At 58.9% G+C, this 18,693-nt stretch overlaps 1 protein-coding gene across 4 annotated transcripts in view; it reads right to left on the bottom strand.

Annotated features, from left to right (window-relative positions):
• Positions 1 to 18,693, bottom strand: part of KIRREL3 (kirre like nephrin family adhesion molecule 3) — a 557,121-nt gene that overhangs the window by 10,926 nt on the left and 527,502 nt on the right. For all 4 annotated transcript variants that reach the window (XM_059930073.1, XM_059930070.1, XM_059930072.1 and 1 more), the window contains exons 8-13: positions 15,393 to 15,498; positions 9,816 to 9,964; positions 8,204 to 8,331; positions 6,962 to 7,088; positions 3,440 to 3,540; positions 1,056 to 1,254 (exon numbers count right to left, since the gene is read on the bottom strand). In XM_059930073.1, coding sequence (XP_059786056.1) covers positions 1,056 to 1,254; positions 3,440 to 3,540; positions 6,962 to 7,088; positions 8,204 to 8,331; positions 9,816 to 9,964; positions 15,393 to 15,498 — 810 coding nt within the window. The remainder of the gene's footprint in view (positions 1 to 1,055; positions 1,255 to 3,439; positions 3,541 to 6,961; positions 7,089 to 8,203; positions 8,332 to 9,815; positions 9,965 to 15,392; positions 15,499 to 18,693) is intronic.

The following is an 18,693-nucleotide window of genomic DNA, read 5'->3' as shown; positions in this document are numbered from 1 at the left end:
GAACACTAAGGGGCGGGCAGAGGAGTGGGGCACTGAGGGGAAGACACGGAGGGAAAGCAACAGTGGACCGGGAGGGTTGGGATGATGTGTGGATGATATTATGCAAATTATGTGCAAAGCATTAGCAAAGCAGCACTTATTAGGGAAGAGGGGTTGGGAGCAATGCGTGATCCAGAGGGTAGCACTGCGGCCCCAGGGGCCCAGCTGAGACCACCTGCTTGGCCCAGAATCTCTTCCGAGGCCTGACAGCCTGTGGGTGGGGCTTCAGCTTGGAGGGGTCCGAGACCGCCAGGGCCGAGGCCCCCTGGACCGTTCCTGTCTGTCTTGGACTAACCCCCGCTGGCCAAGGGGCTAGATCTGCAGCCCATCTCAGGACCTGGTGTGCCACTGGCTGGCTGCCTCGCTTCTCTGGAACCCCCTCCGTGCCCCTCGGAGGCTCCCCGCCCTCCGAGCCTGAGTCCTTCTGAGCTCTGAGCCCTTCTGCCCAGCGCTGCCCTGCCGGCCGGGGTCTCCGTCAGAGCACAGCAGTCCAAGTGTCTCCTGTGTCCCCCTGGGGAGCTGTAGACAGCCTGAGGCCAGTCCTCCCGCACACCAGGGATTGCACAGCTCAAGTGCCACTCCTTAGCTTAGCACGGGCACCCTCGGGTTTGGGGCACCTGGACTGGCTTGTTGTCTTAACGGGCTGGGCCAGGCTCCCCGATACGCCCATCCTGGTGCATCCCCGTGGGGACACTGCTCAGAGGTCACGCCCCCAAAGGGCCCCAGGGAGCTGCTGGGAGCAGGGAAGCCGGGGCCTTTAGGCGATGTGGCGCCTCCTGAGGGGACACCACCCGGGCAGCTCTCCGCCTGCTCGCTTCTGGTGCAGGCCAGCGCCCCTGGGCCCGGGGGAGCTGGCCGACCGGCAGTGGCTGCGTGGCAGGTGAGGAAGGGCCTCCCGCTCGCCCGCACCGTGTAGGCGCTCTCTCCCCCCCAGGGCCCCGGAGGACCTTGCCTGGGGCCCTGCCCTCGCGGGGAGTGGCCGCGGTCCACGGCCCTGGCGGCTCTGGTGGCCCCACCTTGCTCCTTGAGCCGGATGATCTCTGTGTCGGAGCCGAAGCTGTTCCAGGCGGTGCAGTTGTAGATGGTCTGGAAGTCCGCCCGCACGATGTTGCTGATGGTCAGCGTGGAGATGACGCCCTCCTCGGTGCTGACCGTCTCCACTGTGTAGCGGCCCGAGGTCCCCGACTCCAGCACGTTCTCCTTCCAGGACCAGGCCTGCCCAGGTGCGCAGAATTAGGAGGACATCCCGCTGGAGCCACCCCGCCAGGACCACCGTGCCGCCTCCCTGCTCCCGGGCGGACGCTGCCAGGCCCACGCTCATGCTCACCGCCACACGGCACAGGTCGACGCGCATGCCACAACATGTGTGCGCACAGCACAGCACATGCAAACACACGTCACAACATGGGTACACCTACCGCCCTACCCACATTGCCGACATGTGTACACACAAGTACGCCCACATCACAACACACAGCACAGACACATGTGCACACAGCACACACACACAACACGGGCACACCTACCGCCCCACCCACAGTGCCGACACGTGTACACACAAGTACGCCCACATCACAACACAGAGCACAGACACGTGTGCACACAGCACACACACATGTCACAACACGGGCACACCTACCGCCCCACCCACAGTGCCGACATATGTACACACAAGTACGCCCACGTCACAACACACAGCACACACACACGTCACAACACGGGTACACCTACCGCCCCACCCACAGTGCCAACACGTGTACACACAAGTACGCCCACGTCACAACACACAGCACACACACACGTCACAACACGGGTACACTTACCACCCCACACGTAGCACACACACACGTAGCACACACACACGTACACACACAGAGGTTGGGCTGCCTCAGAGGGTATTTCCATCGACACGGGGCCTTACGCGGCTCTGTGCTGGAACATTTTCCCAGGCAAGCAGGGGACTCTGGGGCGGCGACAGGAGCCCCTCCGTCAGCTGGGGCCCCTGACAGATGGTGGTGAAGGCCAGCCCCAGGCTGACTGAGTCTGGTTTGGTTACTTTGTGCGTGTCTTTGTTCAAACGTTACGCTCTGAGAGTTGCGGTTGTGAGAACCTTAGTGCAGCTTGGTTTCGGCCGGTGAGCGTTTACCTCTTCTCAGAGCCCTTTCCCGTACACTGTCGCCGCCCGCCCTGCCGTGTTGCCCTGGGCTCTGTGGGGCGTTTAGCTGCACCCTACAATGTCTCCACGTGTCGCCAAATGTCCCCTGGGGGCAGAACCGCCCAGGTTGAGAACCCCTGGCCTAGAGTTCCATTTCCACGAAGAGGAAGACAGTGTGAATATGCTCAGGAGTGAACAGGATATTATTGACACTGGCACGTGTTACACTTTAAAAAGATTAGAGTGAAGGGAAGAGGGAGGCGTAGGCATTAGTTCTACGCGTGGACTCTTGCCATTTTTGTGTGACTCAGACAGTGAATGAACTGAATGCCTGAGGAAGTGTGTAATGCACCAGCGCTCTAACAAGGTCTTCGTCTACAGGGTGACACCTTAGCTGTTGGCGTGTGCCTCCCACGTCCCTTCTGGTGCTGCTGCCCTGGGGAAAGGTGAGGCTGCCCTGTGAACTTGACCTGGGCGGTCTTCCGGCAGGACCGCCTGGGCACTGGGCTTGCCGAAAACAGTGTCTCCACCCCTCCCCCGACACCCAACAGTACAGGGAGATGCTCGCCTCTCCGTTTTCCCGCCCCAGCTTCTACCAGTGTCAGCGGAACCTGGGTGGGAGACCCCCACTTTTACAAGTGCAAATAGCTGGGAGGGCTACGTGTGAGCCAGTCAGGCGGCCCAAGCTGCACTGCGGGGGACGAGGGTTTTGAGGGAGGGGCGGGGAGAATGGAGTGATGCTTTCAGAGGGAAAACTTGCTAACTGGGGCAGCGCTCTCCATGGGCATCAAAGCAGAGGAGGACTGTGGAGGCGCAGAGAGAGGTCTGCCAACTATAAACTGCATCCTGTTTACGATTTTGCTAAAGGCTGGCCTTGAACCTGGGAAAGGGAAGAAATCATTTTTTTCCCTTCTGCTGCCCTCACTGGCCCTCTGCCCACAAGATGCAGAATTCGGTTGGAACCATTTGTGTTGGCACACAGCTGAGAGGCAGAGAAGAGTTAAACACACCTGCAGGCAAGGAGCACAGCCTGTCCTGAGAAAGGAGACTGCCCGTGATTTTTGTCTTCGTGATGCCCTTCCAAGAGACACAAGGCAGGAATAGTTTTCCCCAACGGGGAAAGGCAGTGCAGAGGCAAGACTGACCAGCCGGATGGTGGAGCGGCTGCAGGCAGAGATGACCCGCCAGGCTGCCCAGCCCGGGGGCTGTGCCACTGGCCCTCCCTGCCCACCCCAGGGCACTCACGATGCGGTCGGGTGGTGGCGTGCTCCGGATGAAGCACTTGATTTGGCCCTTCTCCCCGTGGAGGGCGTGCTGGGTCTGGGTGCTGGAGATGATGGGGGGTCCTGTTGGGGAGACAGCATCACATCAGGGATTTGGGAGGGGGTGGGCCCTGGCTGGGCCCCTCTTGGCAAATTCAGAAGTTTATACATGCATTCAGTCGTTCAGCAAACAGTTACTGGAGGCCTGTATATGCAAGGTGACGGGCGAGGCAGGGGACTCAGAGATAGATGAGGCTTCAGTCATAAAACCTCTCAAGGGATTGTGAGTGAGTGCCTCTAAGTCAGGATGCCCAGAGACGCCAAGAGCTGCCACAGGAGGTGGGGAGGTGAGCACCAGGCAAAGTGCTAACCGACTTCACAGCAGAGAGAACTCTACCCGGCAGGTGGGGAAACCTTTATGAAGGAGGCGGTACACCTGAGAAGGGAGTGGGGGAGGGGTCAGGGAGGAAGGAATGTAATGTCACCTCCCCTAACTAATGTCACCTCCACCTTAGCCAGCTGTTGGATTTCAAACCATTCCCTTGTGTCTCCAGTAGAGGGCGCGCTTGCCTAACAAACCGGTGTCCTCGGCAGGAACGGAAGTAAAAGATGTTCCTCCACGAAGCGGGGACTCACTCCCCCGCCCCCGCCGGCATACATGGCTTGGGCTAGGCACCTTCATAGACTTCATCTCACATGTGTCTCAGGAGATCCCTTAGTTCATCGCTTTGCACGCCTCCACATACATACCCGGACAGCCCAGGTGGGACCACAGCTCCAAAGCTGACCCTGACATTATCCTATCCGGCCGGGCGTGCGTGCGTGTATGGGTCATGTTTATGGATGTCTCTGGGGACACATGGCTCATTTACCGCCTTGGACAGCCTGGAGGGTCCACCAGGATTCCAGCAGCGTTTCTGTCCAGTTCTGCCCGTTAACTAACCCAAATGACTGCATTTAGGCTGGGAAGGGAAAGGTCTTGGAGCTGGGAGAGGCAGACATGAGGGACCCTCAAGATAAGGGCTTCCACCCTCAGGGGGCCTTCAGAGTTCCTCTCTTAGGTACCTTAGCTCCAAGAAGCCTTTGGCCAAAAGGCAGGAGGGCTTCACGTTTTAGGACCTTGGGTGGTGCTTTGTTTTGCTGCCGGGCTGAAAGTGCTGATCCTGTAAAACCTTTTCCCCTTCACTTCCCAGGAGCTACGATTTCCCTGGGTGGTGGGGGTGGTCATCAGCTGTTCTAAAAACGATCAGGTAAATGCATACACATTTAAGGGCTTCTTAAAAGAAAACAGGAATCGGGGTAAGGGTAGATGGGGTTGGGAGAGTCAGAAGGCAGCAGTAGTATGGTTTATCTCCCCCTTCCTGCAAATCCCGGGTTTGAGCCAAATCACGGGCCCGTTTATTCCCCAAAGGGCAATGGCCAGCAGTCACCCCCCGGCCGGGATGCATTCTGATGAGAACCTCATCGCATTTTGGATTTGTTCACAGTGTTGATTCCTTCAGCCTAGTCCAGGCCTGCCCAAGGGGCTTCACCACCCCTCCCCACCTGTGCTCCAGACACAGCTATAGACAAGTCCATTCCCAAGTCCACGCATGTGCGGGCTGGCCGGCTCCCCTCTGTGGGCCACTTCCTGTATCCTCTGCCTCAGGGCATGATGACCCTCATTCAGAAACAAGCACACTGCCTCCTCCTTGCTTCACTCCAATCTCTTGGGTGTTTCTCTTCCCAGCAGCCTAGGGGAGCTTGTGTCAGAGCATTGGAGGCATAGGAGGGGGTTGAAAAGAAGGACCCTGGAGAGTGCAGATTAAACCCTGGATAGACACCAGGGCCCAGGCTGGGGTGTCCCATCCAAGAGGAATGTCCCTTTGAGGTGTGTGTTCCCTCCTCAAGAAACCGCTTTGAATCCCTGTTGGCAAATGCTTGAAAGTCTAAAGTGACAACGGATTTTAGTCCTTCCTTTATCCATCGTGTTTTCCCCAGAAATGAGGATGCTCATTTAAAAGCTTCAGGCTTGGGGACCCTGGGGGCCACACGTGAGTCTGAGGGTCCCCAGCCCGGCTGGTCACAGGGCCATCGGAGCGGAGCTGGCCATGGTCATGGGCCAGCACGACTCCCAGCGCCCTCCCAGAGTGGGTAGCGGGTAGCAGGTAGCGGGTAGCGGAGGAGGCCGCTGATTTCACCAGGCCCTGGCGCCTGAGCCGAGTGTCAGACGCTGGAGCTGGCAGGAAAAGGCTGCAGCCCATGTTGCCATGGATATATGGAGGTGCGATCAGATGCTGTTATTTTTAGCCCTGCAGCGCCAATTTATTGGTGGCGTCCTGGGGACACGTAGGAAAGGCAGGAAGGCTCCCGAGGCAGGGATCTGCCCCGGACAGACAGACAGACGGCTCCGGGGTCTGAGCAGATTCACCATCCCTCTGGGGCTGCCACGACTCTTGGGGAGGCGGGAGGAAAAGAAAGGGATGGAGGGGGGCTGGCTAGCGGGGACAGCACCAAGCTGGTTTTAGTTTCTAGCAAAGCGGAGACCAGAGGAAGCTGTGCGCCACCTGCGCTGATTCCTGGGTCCTGGCTCAGCCCCGCGCTAGGGCCCTGGTCTGGAACAGGAAGCAGAGGCCCTACAGACATGGGTCTGTGGCTTGGTTCCTGCTGGGGCTCAGAGCCTTGATCGGGAGACAGGCTACGCGGGAGCAGAGGCCTCACAAGGAAACCAAAACCCAGCGGAAGGAGGGCGTTTGGAAACGCAGAGGGACCTGTCTCAGCATCCTTGCCCTCTCGGACCAGCAGCGTCGGTTGCCGGCGTGGCCCAAGCACACGTAACGGCAGGGACATCGAATTCCTGTCCTGGTGCCACAGCCTTTTTGGGTCTGACCTGAGCTAGGTCCCAGCTTCTCTGTGACCTTCTACATCCCATCAACCAGGCCCCGTCCCCTGAATGTCTCATGTACCAGTCCTCTGGTAACTCACACTGTGTTCTTGGAGAGAGATGGCAATACTCTCCTGCTGTGGTGATCTTATTACATATCATAAGACAAGTTCCCCGCCCTCAGGGGACCCCCTGAACTTGGCCCTGTGGGGATGGTGGCAGGTCTTCCTCATTGAGCGGCTCTAAAAATGGGAAGAGGCAGACGAGGAGTCACAGAGATGCCCCCTTAAATTCTCCACCAGGGCCAAGGTCATGGTCAAAGGGTAGATATGGGATCTATGTTGGTTGCCCAGTAGCTCTCGGACCCTTTTTCCTGGCCAGGAATAAATTCATCAGCCATCACTTTTAGGGCTGAGACCCCTTAGAAGGAACACAGAGGAGGGAGGTGGCCAGACAACCACCTAGGTCCTTCGTCACCCCAGGGCTGGACTCTGACACGGACTGCAACAGGTGGATGTAATCACTATGGACCCATAGTTGGAGGTGGATGTGAGGCCCAGAACCCACGTGTGCCCCTTGGGGCAATGCCAGGGACCCTCTCGGCCCCCTCCCAGCCCTGCCCTGGCACGAGTGGGGTCTTACCATTGACAGTTAGGGTCACCTCTCGCTCCCCGGCCCCTACCCGGGGCACCACAGCTCGGCACACGTACTTCCCCGCGTCCTCCTGGCGGACGGTTTTGAGGGTCAGGGTCTTCTCATTGCTCAGGACCTAGGAGGAGTGGGGAGGGTCAGACCCCGAGGGCAGGGGCCACGCTCTCTGTCTCAGAACCAGAAAGGCTGAGAGGCAGGCCGGGTGGCAGGGGACACAGTCTCCAGCATCTCAGCAACAACAGGGGGTGGGGTGGGAGCCAGAAGTCTTCTTACACAGTGTGCCCGGCGGGCTGTCGGGTGCGGGAGCCCACGGCACAGAGCACCCCGTGAGGCTGAAGATGCTCCGCCCCAGCGGCAGCCCTGAAGGGTGGGAATGCAAGGGGGGGGGGGTGGTGAGAGAGAAGGAGGGGCCCTCCCTGGCTGGGGCCCCCAGGGCTTTCTCATCCAGGGGGTTTGCCGACCAGTCTGTACCAGGCTGGCCAGGGGTGAAGCTACCCCGCAGCTGAACATCTTTGAGGGTCCCGGATCTGTCTCTCCTGAGTCATTTGCAATATCCCTTTGGGATGAGGTTTGGGGTGATGAAAAGAAAACAGGCTTTGGCAACAGCTGCTCTGAGTGGGAATCCCGGCTTCAGCGGTGCCTACTTGTGTGGCTTTGGGTGTTAATTATCTTCTTGGAGGCTCTTTCCTTGTCCCTGTAATGGGGGCAGTGACACTCAGAGGATAGTGCAGTGTCTGGCACACAGTAGGGCACACAGAAGTCACTTTTCTGCTGCTTCTCCCCCTGCTTCCCTGCCCAAGGCTCTCACTGGTCCTCCTGGGAGGAGGGATGTCTGAAACCCCTATGCACACTAAAGAACACATACACTTTAAAAGAGGAACACAGGAAGAAAGCAAGGCTTAACCCCAAAGTTAAAGGGTTACAACTATTTGGGGAAAGCTGAAAAGCCTTCCTAGTGACTTTTCACCCCCAGCATCTTGGTGAACACCTGCTTTTCTTATAAGGTTCAGGATAAGGCAAAACGGCACCGGCTGAATGTGTTTAGACCCAAGGGGGGAACGTGTGGGTACCTGGGGTTCCCTCTCCTCTTTCTGGGGCCTTTCTTCCTTCAGTTTACATGGGAGGCTAACGTCCCCAATCTAAGAGTGAGAGGGGCCATGGGAGGCAGTTCCCTCCTGGACTGTGGACCTCACACCCCTCCAGGGCCCTCCAGGATCTGAGCTGCGGACTCACCACGCCAGAGCCCCGCTTCATCCAGACGATGGTCAGGGACGGGTTGCCTGTCCAGGCACAGCTGAAGACGGCGTCGGAGCCCAGATCCACGAGCAGAGATTGGGGTTCCGTGGTCATCCTGGGCCCGACTGTGATGGGAGGAAGGAGGAGACAGGGCTCTCGTGGGCCGAGAATTCTGGGGACCCTCCTTGCTGCTGCCTTCCCTCCCCCATCCTGGTTGGGGGAGGGGACACCACTGGTGCCATGTCCCTCCACTCCGGCCATTCCCTTCCCTTCCGTGTCAGTCCTCTACCGGTCTGGGCCCGGGTCTGGGCAGTAAGGAGGAGACGCCTCTCCCCCAGCCCAGCCTCCCTCGGGCCCACCATGGGGGTAGGCAGCACCAGCCCCGGAAAGCGGCTCTGGTCCCATTTCTGCCTGGATTTGCCCCCAAGGGCTCTCCCATCCCGTTCCCTCTGTCCTGGTCCCAGGAAGCCCCCCTGACCCCAGTGTGTGGGCAGAGTGTCCTTCCCCCACCCCAGAATCTCTCTGTGTCTGCCTTCAAGTCAACTGACCACCTCCTGCAGGCCTCAGCCTTGTGACCGGGAGTCAAGGTACCCGTGCGTCTGGCCCAGCTCCCTGGGCCCACCCAGGGCCCCGCAGGGCCACTGCAGGGCTCTGAGATAAGGAATGGGGAGGCCAGGCCTCCTGGAGGTGCCCCCCACACCCGGCGCCCGCCCAGGTTACTCTCTAGTCCAGCCCCGCCCCACCTCTTTTTCAATCCACAAAGCAGGTGGCCTTTGGTTCCGTTGCCCGCGCCCCTGCTGTTAATGGAGGTTTCTCCTGCTTCCTCCCCTACACCCGCCCTAACCCGAGTCCCCTGCAGACCAAGCCTTGGTTCCCAGAGTGCGTGCAGCCGTGGGATTTCAGGGGTGGTGACGGGAGGGTGTGCAGACAGCTGTTTTTGGGGAGCAGAAGGTGTGAAACCAGGGTCAGGAGACCCAGGTGAGTCCTTTGGTGCAAAAAGGGAGTCATAGCACTTTCTGCTGAGGCCGGTGCGGGCGAGCGGGCGGTCAGGCATAAAGTTCGCAAAAGTGCTTCTAAATCTGTAAAGGGCAGCGGGTGAGCTGATGCTCAGCGCTGTGAACACAGCTGTGGGCTGTTTCCCCGAGGGTCCCCTCCGGGCCGCTGGGGAAGAGGGGGAGCCCCTGATGGGAGGCGGACCCTTTTCAGTCCTCATCGTGCCACTTACTCGCCGCGTGACCTTGGGCCTCCATCCCCTCATCTGGGTACTGGGAATGAGAAGTCCAGCCTCCCTGGGTGATTTATTTTTTTTAAGTTTTTTTTTGGCCACGCCGCCTGGCTTGTGGGATCTTAGTTCTGTGACCAGGGATTGAACCCGCGCCCGCGGCAGTGAACGTGCGGGGTCCTAACCACTGGACCGCTGGGGAACTCCCCTCCCTCGGTGACTATGAGGGTCAAGATAAACACGAGGGCAGCTTTTTGTAAAGCGCACGGATTACGAGCCTGTGAGGCATTCTTATGGCACGTGCAACGAGCCCACGACGGTTCCTCCTGCCGTGAGCAGCGACCAGCCGGTGCCCGTGCACCCGGAAGCCCCCAAACAGCCACTCACAGTAGACGTCGACGTTGCGGCTGACGTTGGTGCTGCCCAGGGCATTGGTCGCCTCGCAGGAGATGGGCTCTGAGAAGTACGTGTAGTCCACGGTGGTCCGGTACACCTCCCCGGATGCTTCTTTGATGATCTGGCCCCGCTTGGCCCACCTGCAACGCAGGCGCCCGGGCTGATGTGGACCTCCGGTGGCGAGGGCGTCCTTCCCTCCCGGGGGGCTCTTCTCTCTGGGAGCCGGACGCATCCATCCCGCAGAAAAACGAGGCCCAGGGAGGGGCGGCGTGGGGCAGGCCCCCGAGCGGTCCCTCAGGGGAAGCCTCCGCAGAGGGTTTACTCTCAGGGCTAGGGGCGTGGGGTTGGTGATGGGGGCAGTGGTTTCTGGTCCGTGGGTCACCAGGCAGCCGGCAGCACTCGACTAGTGGGTTATTCTGGAGGGCGGTGGGTTGACTATTCAGTGGGTCAGTGCACCTGGCTGGCCAGGTGATGGCTAACCCAACTGTCAGTGCCCAGACCGCTCGGCCCTCTTGCTCTGAGCTCTCTCGGGGGTGGCGGGGGACCGTCCTGGGCCACAGTGGAAAAGAAGGAAGCCAAATCCGTGACCAAAGAGGCCAAGGTCTAATGGTGTGTGCCCATACATGCGTGCACTCCTGCACACACGCCTGGGGCTCAGGACGCTTGATTTCCAGACGAGGCGAGAAGCTGATGGAGAGGTGTGAGCTGCTCCCTCCCCAACTCGGTCAGCTCTCTCAGTCCCCCTGTCCTGACTCCTGTCTCGGGGGGGGGGGTCCCCTCATGGTGTCCCTCTCTCTCTGAAAGCCCTTTCAGCCTCCTCCATGGCACTTGCTCTTCTTCCTGCCCAGCCTCTGCCTCCCACCCTGGCTCCGCCCCTCAGAGGCCTGGGCTCCATCAGCACTGGTTTGATGGGGGTGGGGGAGGGGGGATGGGAAGACAGCTGTGCTGACTTCTTTGCTGGGCCAGTTGGCTGATCTGTGTCTTGGACCTGGCTCCGGGGCGGTGATCACTGCCTTGGACCGGTAGCTGAGCGGCCTGCTACCTGCGGGGCAGTGTGCCCAGGGGGGTGTGTGCCTGTGTGCGTGAGGCTGGGGTTTCCTTACGGATGCCTAAGGAGAGAGAGTTCAGAGCTTCCCTTGGTTTACTCCTATTGTGGATAAGACGTTTTAAAAATCACAGAACTTCTGACCAGGCTCTTCCTACTGGGGCTCAGGCCTGTTTTGGGGTGCATGTCTTTACCAGAGCTGGGCAGGTACCTTGGCCCTGCAGTCGTTACCCTGGGGCCACGGTCCCCTGTAACCACATTCTTGGAGCCTTTCCTGGGGCCACAGAGGCCCGTCTCCTGCCCTTCCCTCCACCGCCTCCCACCCAGCACAGCAGGGAGCGTCAGGCTGGCACCATGCGGTTATTAGCTCAAATTAATATCGGGTCGTTATTAAGAAGACAATAATAACGATTATAGTTTAACAACAGAGCAAACCATAGCTCCCCGAGAGCGGAAGGAGCTTCCCAACAAACCATTATGAATTATTCATGACCCATTTCCATCTCTAACTTTAATTTAATGACCAGACTTAATAGTCAGGTACAGCTCCCGCCTGGGGTGGCTGAGTTCAGTCCCAGACACACGGCCGGGGATCGGTGTCCAGCCCCTACTCCATCTACCCTGCTGCGGTGAAGATTTAGGCGGTGGGATGCTGGGGGGTGGAGCAGGCAGCGGGCTGGGCTGGGGGGAGGCGGGTGAGCCCCTCCTGCCCTGCCCGGACCCCTGCTCCCGCCTGCCCACAGCTCCAGGTGCTGGGGCAGGGGTGGGCTTGGCCCCAGGGGGCAGCCTCGGCTGGGCAGTCCTCTTCCATTACTGGGGGGTTCCTGGGGAAAAGGGGGCTTTCTCCCCACCTGTCTGGGGCCTCTCATAGTGTAAGAAGGGTGGAAGCTCCACCACTGGGGCCCTGAGGGTCTCAGAACTGCTGGGGCATCCTCAGGCCTGGAGCCCAGTGCCCCAGGTCACATGGGTCTCCTCTTCCCCAGAGCAGGCTGGCCTCCCCTCTCAGAGCCAAAGAAGGGAGACTTCAGGGATGCCGGATGGCTGTGCGGCTGCGGCTCTCAGCTCCCAGGGCCCGTCCCCACCTTGGAGGTGAAGGGGGAGCCGGAGGAAGTCGTAGGCCGTCTTCTCCCAGGGTCACAGGAGGCCAGCTGTGGGTCTGGGCCTTTGGGGGACGCCCCACAGTCCCCTGCTCACGTCCCACTCAGCCAGTCTTTCTCTTCCCCGTCTTTATTCCCCTCCCACACCAAAAAGTCCCTTGGAGGCATCCCTTCCAGAAGCTCAAACCACTCACTGAAGCAGCTGGTCACACGACCGAGGGTGAGCCAGGGAGCGAGTCCCACCCGCTCCCGTCTCCCCTCCCATCTTCCCTCCCATCTGTCTTCTCCTGTTTTCCAGCTTTACTCCCTCCTCCTCCTCTTTCCTCCTGTCTCTTCACTCTCCCACCACCCACCTACGCCCCTGCCACCACTGCTGCTTTCACCGCCTCTCCCAGCCCTCGGAACAGGAGTCAGATGAAACCTTTCCCAATCAATGTCTAATTTGGCGTGAGCAAATGTAAGAGGATTAATTATTTATATCACACAATCAGGAGGCTGGTGTGTCAAGGCTGACAGGCTGTTCTCAATAGCCCTGCCTTTCACACTGGGCGGTGGGACCCGCCCTGTCACCTGCCGGGTGGGGTGGCCCTGAAAGCCTCAGAGGGGAGCAGAGAGGCCGGAGGAGATGCACTTCAGGTGTGCGTGGGCCTGTTCTGCTCGCCCCGGGCCGCTGGTCCAGTGGGGCAGCCAAAGTGACTGCTGAGTCCAGCTGGATGAGCTCCCCTGCACCACCCCCCAGGTCCCCTTGCTGGGTGCTGGGGTGGACGAGGGCATATCTCTAACTTCCAAGATCACAGCCTCTTATGCGGAACAGGAGGAAGCAATCAAGACCAAAGGAAGTTAAGAAACAAAGAACCCTTAGTCTTGTCAAAGTCAGTTGGGAAAAATCGATGTGCTTACGTGCCAAGATTTGCTCAAGGCTTTTCCTCTCGGATCCCAACACCACGTCTAGAAGGACCACGTGCCTGCTGGGTGAGCCCTTCCTGAGGCCAAGGGGCTGAGCCAGTTGGGGGTGGGCGCAGACGTCTGCCTCCGCTTGCCATGGCCCCTGCACCCCCTTCCTCCCGGGCCACCCCAGCTCTCCCACATTTTCCTGGAGGCCAGAAGGGCTGGAGGGAGCCTGATCCGCACCAAAGCCTTTCTGGGGCCTTTGGCTAATGGGAAGCTCAGGAGGGAAGGAGGCAAGTAAGAACAGGTGCATATCTGCAGGGGGCCTGCCTGCACCTCTGGCTCGTCCTCTGTGTGTGATGGGCTGACCCAGGCTCTCAGCTGCAGGGAAGGATGCGGATGGAGGGAAACCACAGGTGCCCAGAGCCTGGGGAAACCTGCACGTCCTGCCTCATTAACTTTTTAGTTTGAAAGCTAAATATAACTTTGTAGTTATAGAAAAGTCACAAGAATGGCCCAAGTAACTGCCATATTCCCTTCACCTAGATCCACCAGTTGTTAATATCTTGCCACATTTGCTTTCTGATGATCTCTCCATATGTAGATTTATACCTTATCATTGTCAACGATGTGAGGGTGAATGTGGGTGTGCCTGCCCGGGGGGGTCAGTGGGAGAGAAGGGCTGCCCAGGGAAACTGGCATTAGAGGTCTTTTCTGGGCAGATGGTGCCTGGTGTTTAGTGCTTGTGAGCAGAGAGCAGACAACAGAGAGAAGCCCACCTGTGGATGGAGCCCAGGTCTTGCAGGTACAGGGTGGAAGCTCAGAAAAAAACAGAGACTCTTTGGGCATTTCCTTCTGCACCTTTGTCACTTGTCCCAGCCGAACCAGACCTGCCCCCTGGACTTAAGGGGCTGTAGGACTCCAGGGAGCCTGAAGGTCGTCTGATCTTTCTCCTGCCTCTAGCCCAGTGACTGCTTACATCGACGGGACAGATGGGTCTTCATCCTACTTAAAAATATTCTCGGGGCTTCCCTGGTGGCACAGTGGTTGAGAATCTGCCTGCTAATGCAGGGGACACGGGTTCGAGCCCTGGTCTGGGAGGATCCCACATGCCACGGAGCAGCTGGGCCCGTGAGCCACAACTACTGAGCCTGCGCGTCTGGAGCCTGTGCCCCGCAACGGGAGGGGCCGCGATAGTGAAAAGGCCCGCGCACCGCAATGAAGAGCGGTCCCCGCACCGCGATGAAGAGTGGCCCCCACTTGCCGTAACTAGAGAAAGCCCTCGCATGAACCAAAGACCCAACACAGCCAAAAATAAAAATAAATAAATAAATAAAGTAGCTATAAAAAAAATAGATAAGCAACAAGGATTTACTGTTAGAAAAAAAAAAAAAAATATTCTCAAGGATAAAGACTCTGTGCCTTTCCTGGGTTTCCGGTTCCAGCGTTAATTATCTGCAGTGCAGGGAGTACCACCTATGTCCGGCCTGAATCTCTGGCTGCCTCTTTGGCCCGTTTGCTCAAGTTCTGCCCTCTGGGGCCGCACTGCCTCTTGCCTCCCCTGTCCTTCACTCCCACTGGCAGGCTTGTTTCCTAGTCTGGGACCATTAGCATTCCTGGCACTGGCTGATGCTGGGGCTTCATAGCCCATCTCGACAGTGGAGGCGACACCAGGCTCTTCCACCAGGTCTGGGCTGGGGGAAGGGACGGGGCAGGGTGAGGGCTATGGTGAGTTGCACAGATGCCTCAAGGACGGGACTGTCTGAGTCAGCCCCCGGAGCACCTCTGAGGCCACTCTGTGTCTGGAAGTCTTGGGTGGTGATGGTGCCCGGGCAGGAGGGTGCCCAGAGGGGCTGCTCTACGTGTTTACGGAGTCTGCGAGCTAACGTCGTGGAGCGCCGAGTACCTGCCACACAAGTGCTGCACCTGAGAGCTGTTAGGTGACTAAACTGCGGTCCCGCCTTCGAGAAGCTCAGTCAACGGGGAAAGACAGGCATGTAAAAAAAAGTGATGCATTTATCAGTGTGGTGAGCAAAGGCTGCACAGGGGCGGTGGGTATGAATGATTCTGGGTACCCGCCGCTCAGGGCTGGCGGTCCCGGAGACCCTACCCTACCAGGAGAGCGGTTCGGCGAGCACAGAACTAGAATCCAGATGCTGAGTGATCCTGCTCGTTCTCCGGGTCGTCTTAGCTTTTCTTCCCTGAGCCTCTTTCCCTCCTTTCAGAAATAAGGGGTAAACAAGCTGCTCAAACAGAAGGAGTGAAACCTTCTGCCTCAGAGGAGGGGGGTGTGTGCTCACGAAGGAAAGGAGAAGTCCGCCTGGCCAGGGGTGAGCGGGTGTGCTGAGGACACCCACAGCGGACCAAGCACCGCGCTGGAGGCCCAGGACCACAGGTGGACCAAGCACCGCGCTGGAGGCCCAGGACCACAGGTGGACCAAGCACCGCGCTGGAGGCCCAGGACCACAGGTGACGCCCCCGCGACAAGGAGGGGTGTGCAGGGCGCCGCGGTCTGGGCCTCCCCAGCAGGGCTCTTACCTGTACTGGGTGACGGCGGGGTTGGCCTTTGCAGAGCAGTGAAACGTGACCACGTTGTCCTCCAGCACTGGCTGTGGCTCCACCGACAGGTTGACAAGCGGGGGGTCTGCAGAGAGAAGAGGTGTCCTTGCATACGGGAAGCTGCATGCACGGGTCGGGGGTTGACTCCCCGGGAGAACATGAGGGTAAAGGCCAGCGATTCCACCCCTGGGACCGTCAGAGCAGCCGCTCCTCGGGTGGTCCCCAGACAGTTGGGGGCCTCGGCAGGGCGCTCCCTCCCTCCCTGGAAGTGCCGGATTCAGGCCGTCTGGCGGTGGGGTCAGGGCTCCCGCTGCGGATTCAAGGCCGGTGTTTACATGAACCGCCAGCCATGGACGGAGCCTCACCCACCCCAGAGCCGGGATCCTTTGGCCACTCGGCCTCCCTGCGCCCTGCTGGTGCTCAGGCTGCCAGCGCTGGGGCACCGGGGCCGGGGAGATGACCCACAGGGGCTGTGCCGGGGTCTGCAGACAGCGTGTTAGGACACGGGAGAGAACGCTGGCTCCTGAGCAGCAGGTGGTGACTGAGCTGGGGCTCTTCTCCCCACATTATCCCCCGCTTCTGGTTGGGGACCACGAGCCTCTGCTACTGGAACAGCTGGCTTGTCTGCCTTTTTCTGGAGAGTTAATTACCGGGGAAGTACTTCAGTGATCTCAATCTTGGTTTCTAAAGCGTAACTCCAGTGGTTCCAAAGATGCGAGGCCAGGACTCGCCGTGAGAACTCTCCCCACGCCTCCCAGGAGAGCTACACCCCCAGAACCCTGCAGCCTCTCCCCGGCTGCTGCCCATCACCCTGGTGCCGGCCCACCCAGCCGAGGACCACCAGCTTCCAGGGCTAGTTCAATGGCCTCTAGAAACCCGCCACAGACCTTGCGGGGTAGTTCCAGGAGGTCTGCCCCCACCTGGATGTGCTTTATAAAGTGATGAGGCTTTGGTGGCAGGGAGATGGGGCACACACCTGATGGAGGACCCCCTTCGGGCTGCCTGCTCCCCTTCTCCACCACAGAGCCGCCCTCCTCCGTTTATCCTGTGGGCACCACTCTCCTGCAGCTTCCCTACCTCTTTGCAACATGCTCGGTACCCAAAAGAACAGGCCCTGGGAAGCTTCCACACTTGCCAGTCTCATCTGTGCTTCCACCCCAGGCCCAGAGGTGCCCATGCTCCTCTCTCCACCCCTCTCCTCTGCGTATGCAGGATATGAATTTTCAGTAGTCTACCAGGCTCCGGAGGTATAAATAGTTTATGTCATATCCAACTATTAAACATGATTTTAATCCCATTTGTGATGTCAGCTGAATAACTTGCATGGGGGCAGCTTTGATGTAGCTGGTGGAACTGAGATCACATTGAACAGATGTCACAGCTGAGAGTCTGTTAGTGTATCCATCAGCAACCTGCCTCTGTGTGTGTGTGTGTGTGTGTGTGTGTGTGTGTGTGTGTGTGTGTGTGTGTGTGTTTTCAGGGGAAGTAGTACATCGAGGAGGGGGTGAGAAAAGAGAGAAACTCCATGACTCAGTGATTTTATAGCACATCCATTTGAAACTTGGCAGCTGGATGCAGAGTCCAGATGTAGCAAGACTTTGGGGGTGTTAAGCTTTCTCTCCCATTACTCAATCTGGGGGCTTTGTCTTCCGTTGGGTAACATCTAAAGACCAAGGGAAACAAACAACAAATGTGTTTTTGCTGAGTCTGGATGCTTCTTGGTTGACTGAGAAGATGAGCAGGTTTGTAAAGGCAGCTCTGATGCAGCCCGTGGTGTCCACAGTGAACAGCTGGGTGCTTACTGAATGAACAAAGGGATAAACGGGGGCAGGGGGAGAGCAGGAGGGAGGGCGTGGCGGGAGCGTGCTCTTTTGCTCGGCAGGCGCACGCAGACACCTTCAGGAGAGGGGACAAATGGATGCAGACCTCCCCCTGTTGGGGCTCGGGGCACCGGGGAGGGGCAGCTGCTCCCCCATGACTGTGCACCGTAACAGCAGCTGACAGGTGCCGGCGCTGTGCCAGGGTCGCCACCTGAATGATTTAATGTAATCCTCGCAGCCAGTGTGTGAGCCAAGCGTTGCTACCTCCAGGCACAGATGAGGAAACCGAGGCACAAGGAGGTTAAATAACCAGGTCGGCATCACTCAGTAAGTGGCAGAGCCAGAATTCAAACCAGGAAGGGTTTAACCACGACGCTAGACTGCCTCGGATGGGGCCCAGCTAGGAACTGGGCACCTGGGTTCTCAGCCTCAGCCCGACCTCATTCCCGATGCCTCCCCCCCTCAGGTGGCTGAGTTGTCCCTGGAAAGAAGGCCAGCAAAGCCCAGAGACCTGGCAAGGCCGGCGTCCTCCTCCTGTGCAGACTGTGGTCTGTGTGCCCTGGTAAATCAATCACCTCATTAGAGTGTGTTTAGAGGAACGTGTTTTAGTAGTTGGTGGGCTGTTGTCACGATGATGACTTTCCTGTTGACAGAAGAGGTTCTGCTGTGTGACGGAGAACGGGCTGGAGGGAGCGGAAACACCCCTTGCCCTGGGTCTCTCCTGCCAGGGCCCAGGAGCCGACCAGGCGGTTCTTTTGTGAGGGTTCCGTGGCTGGCACAGGTCTCCTGACCAGCTGGAGGGGTCGGTGGGCGAAGGAGGGCGGCGCTGCACAGCGCCCAGGACTGGCAGCCTGTTATAGGAGGCTTGGGTGTCTGTGTCTCCCACCCTCATTCCTCCCAGATTTGGCTCGTGTCTGGAGAGAGCTCTGTTTCACGGTCAATCTCAGGGCAGAAAGAGAACTCGGATGTCATTCGATCAAATCAGACAAGGAACGGGCATCTCTGGGGTGAGGCGTCAAGCTTAGGCCCGCACAGCTCGTGGGTGGTGGAGCCTCTCTGGACGCGGACCACTCCATCCTCCGGCATCTCGCTTCCCCACCATAGCTGGACCTGCTGCTTGATGCCACACCTGCTGCACGGAAGAAGCAGGCGGGTGTGGAGAGCCAAGGCCTGGACTGGGGTTGGGGAGGGAGGCATCCCTCTCAGGGTGACCCTGAACTTACATGACCCTCGGAGCGAGGGCCTCCCTCCCATCACCCTGGTCCTAGACCTGGCCAGAGCCCTCCGCTTGGTGCAGATGGGGGTGGGGGGGTGTTAACAGCTGGTGAAAACGGCAAATACAAAACCTTCTCCGAGGCCTCAGCTGTTGTGTCTAGGTGTCCAGAGCAAGCCCATTTGAGGGTTTCAATAGTTTCTTCTGCCCTCTGGAACCTAAACGTCGCCTGCCAGGATTCCAGACG

The sequence above is a fragment of the Balaenoptera ricei genome, chromosome 8, assembly GCF_028023285.1.
Source record: "Balaenoptera ricei isolate mBalRic1 chromosome 8, mBalRic1.hap2, whole genome shotgun sequence".
Lineage (NCBI taxonomy): Eukaryota > Metazoa > Chordata > Mammalia > Artiodactyla > Balaenopteridae > Balaenoptera > Balaenoptera ricei.
The sequence above is the reverse complement of the archived record's forward strand: the minus strand, read 5'-3'. Positions and strand labels throughout refer to the sequence as shown.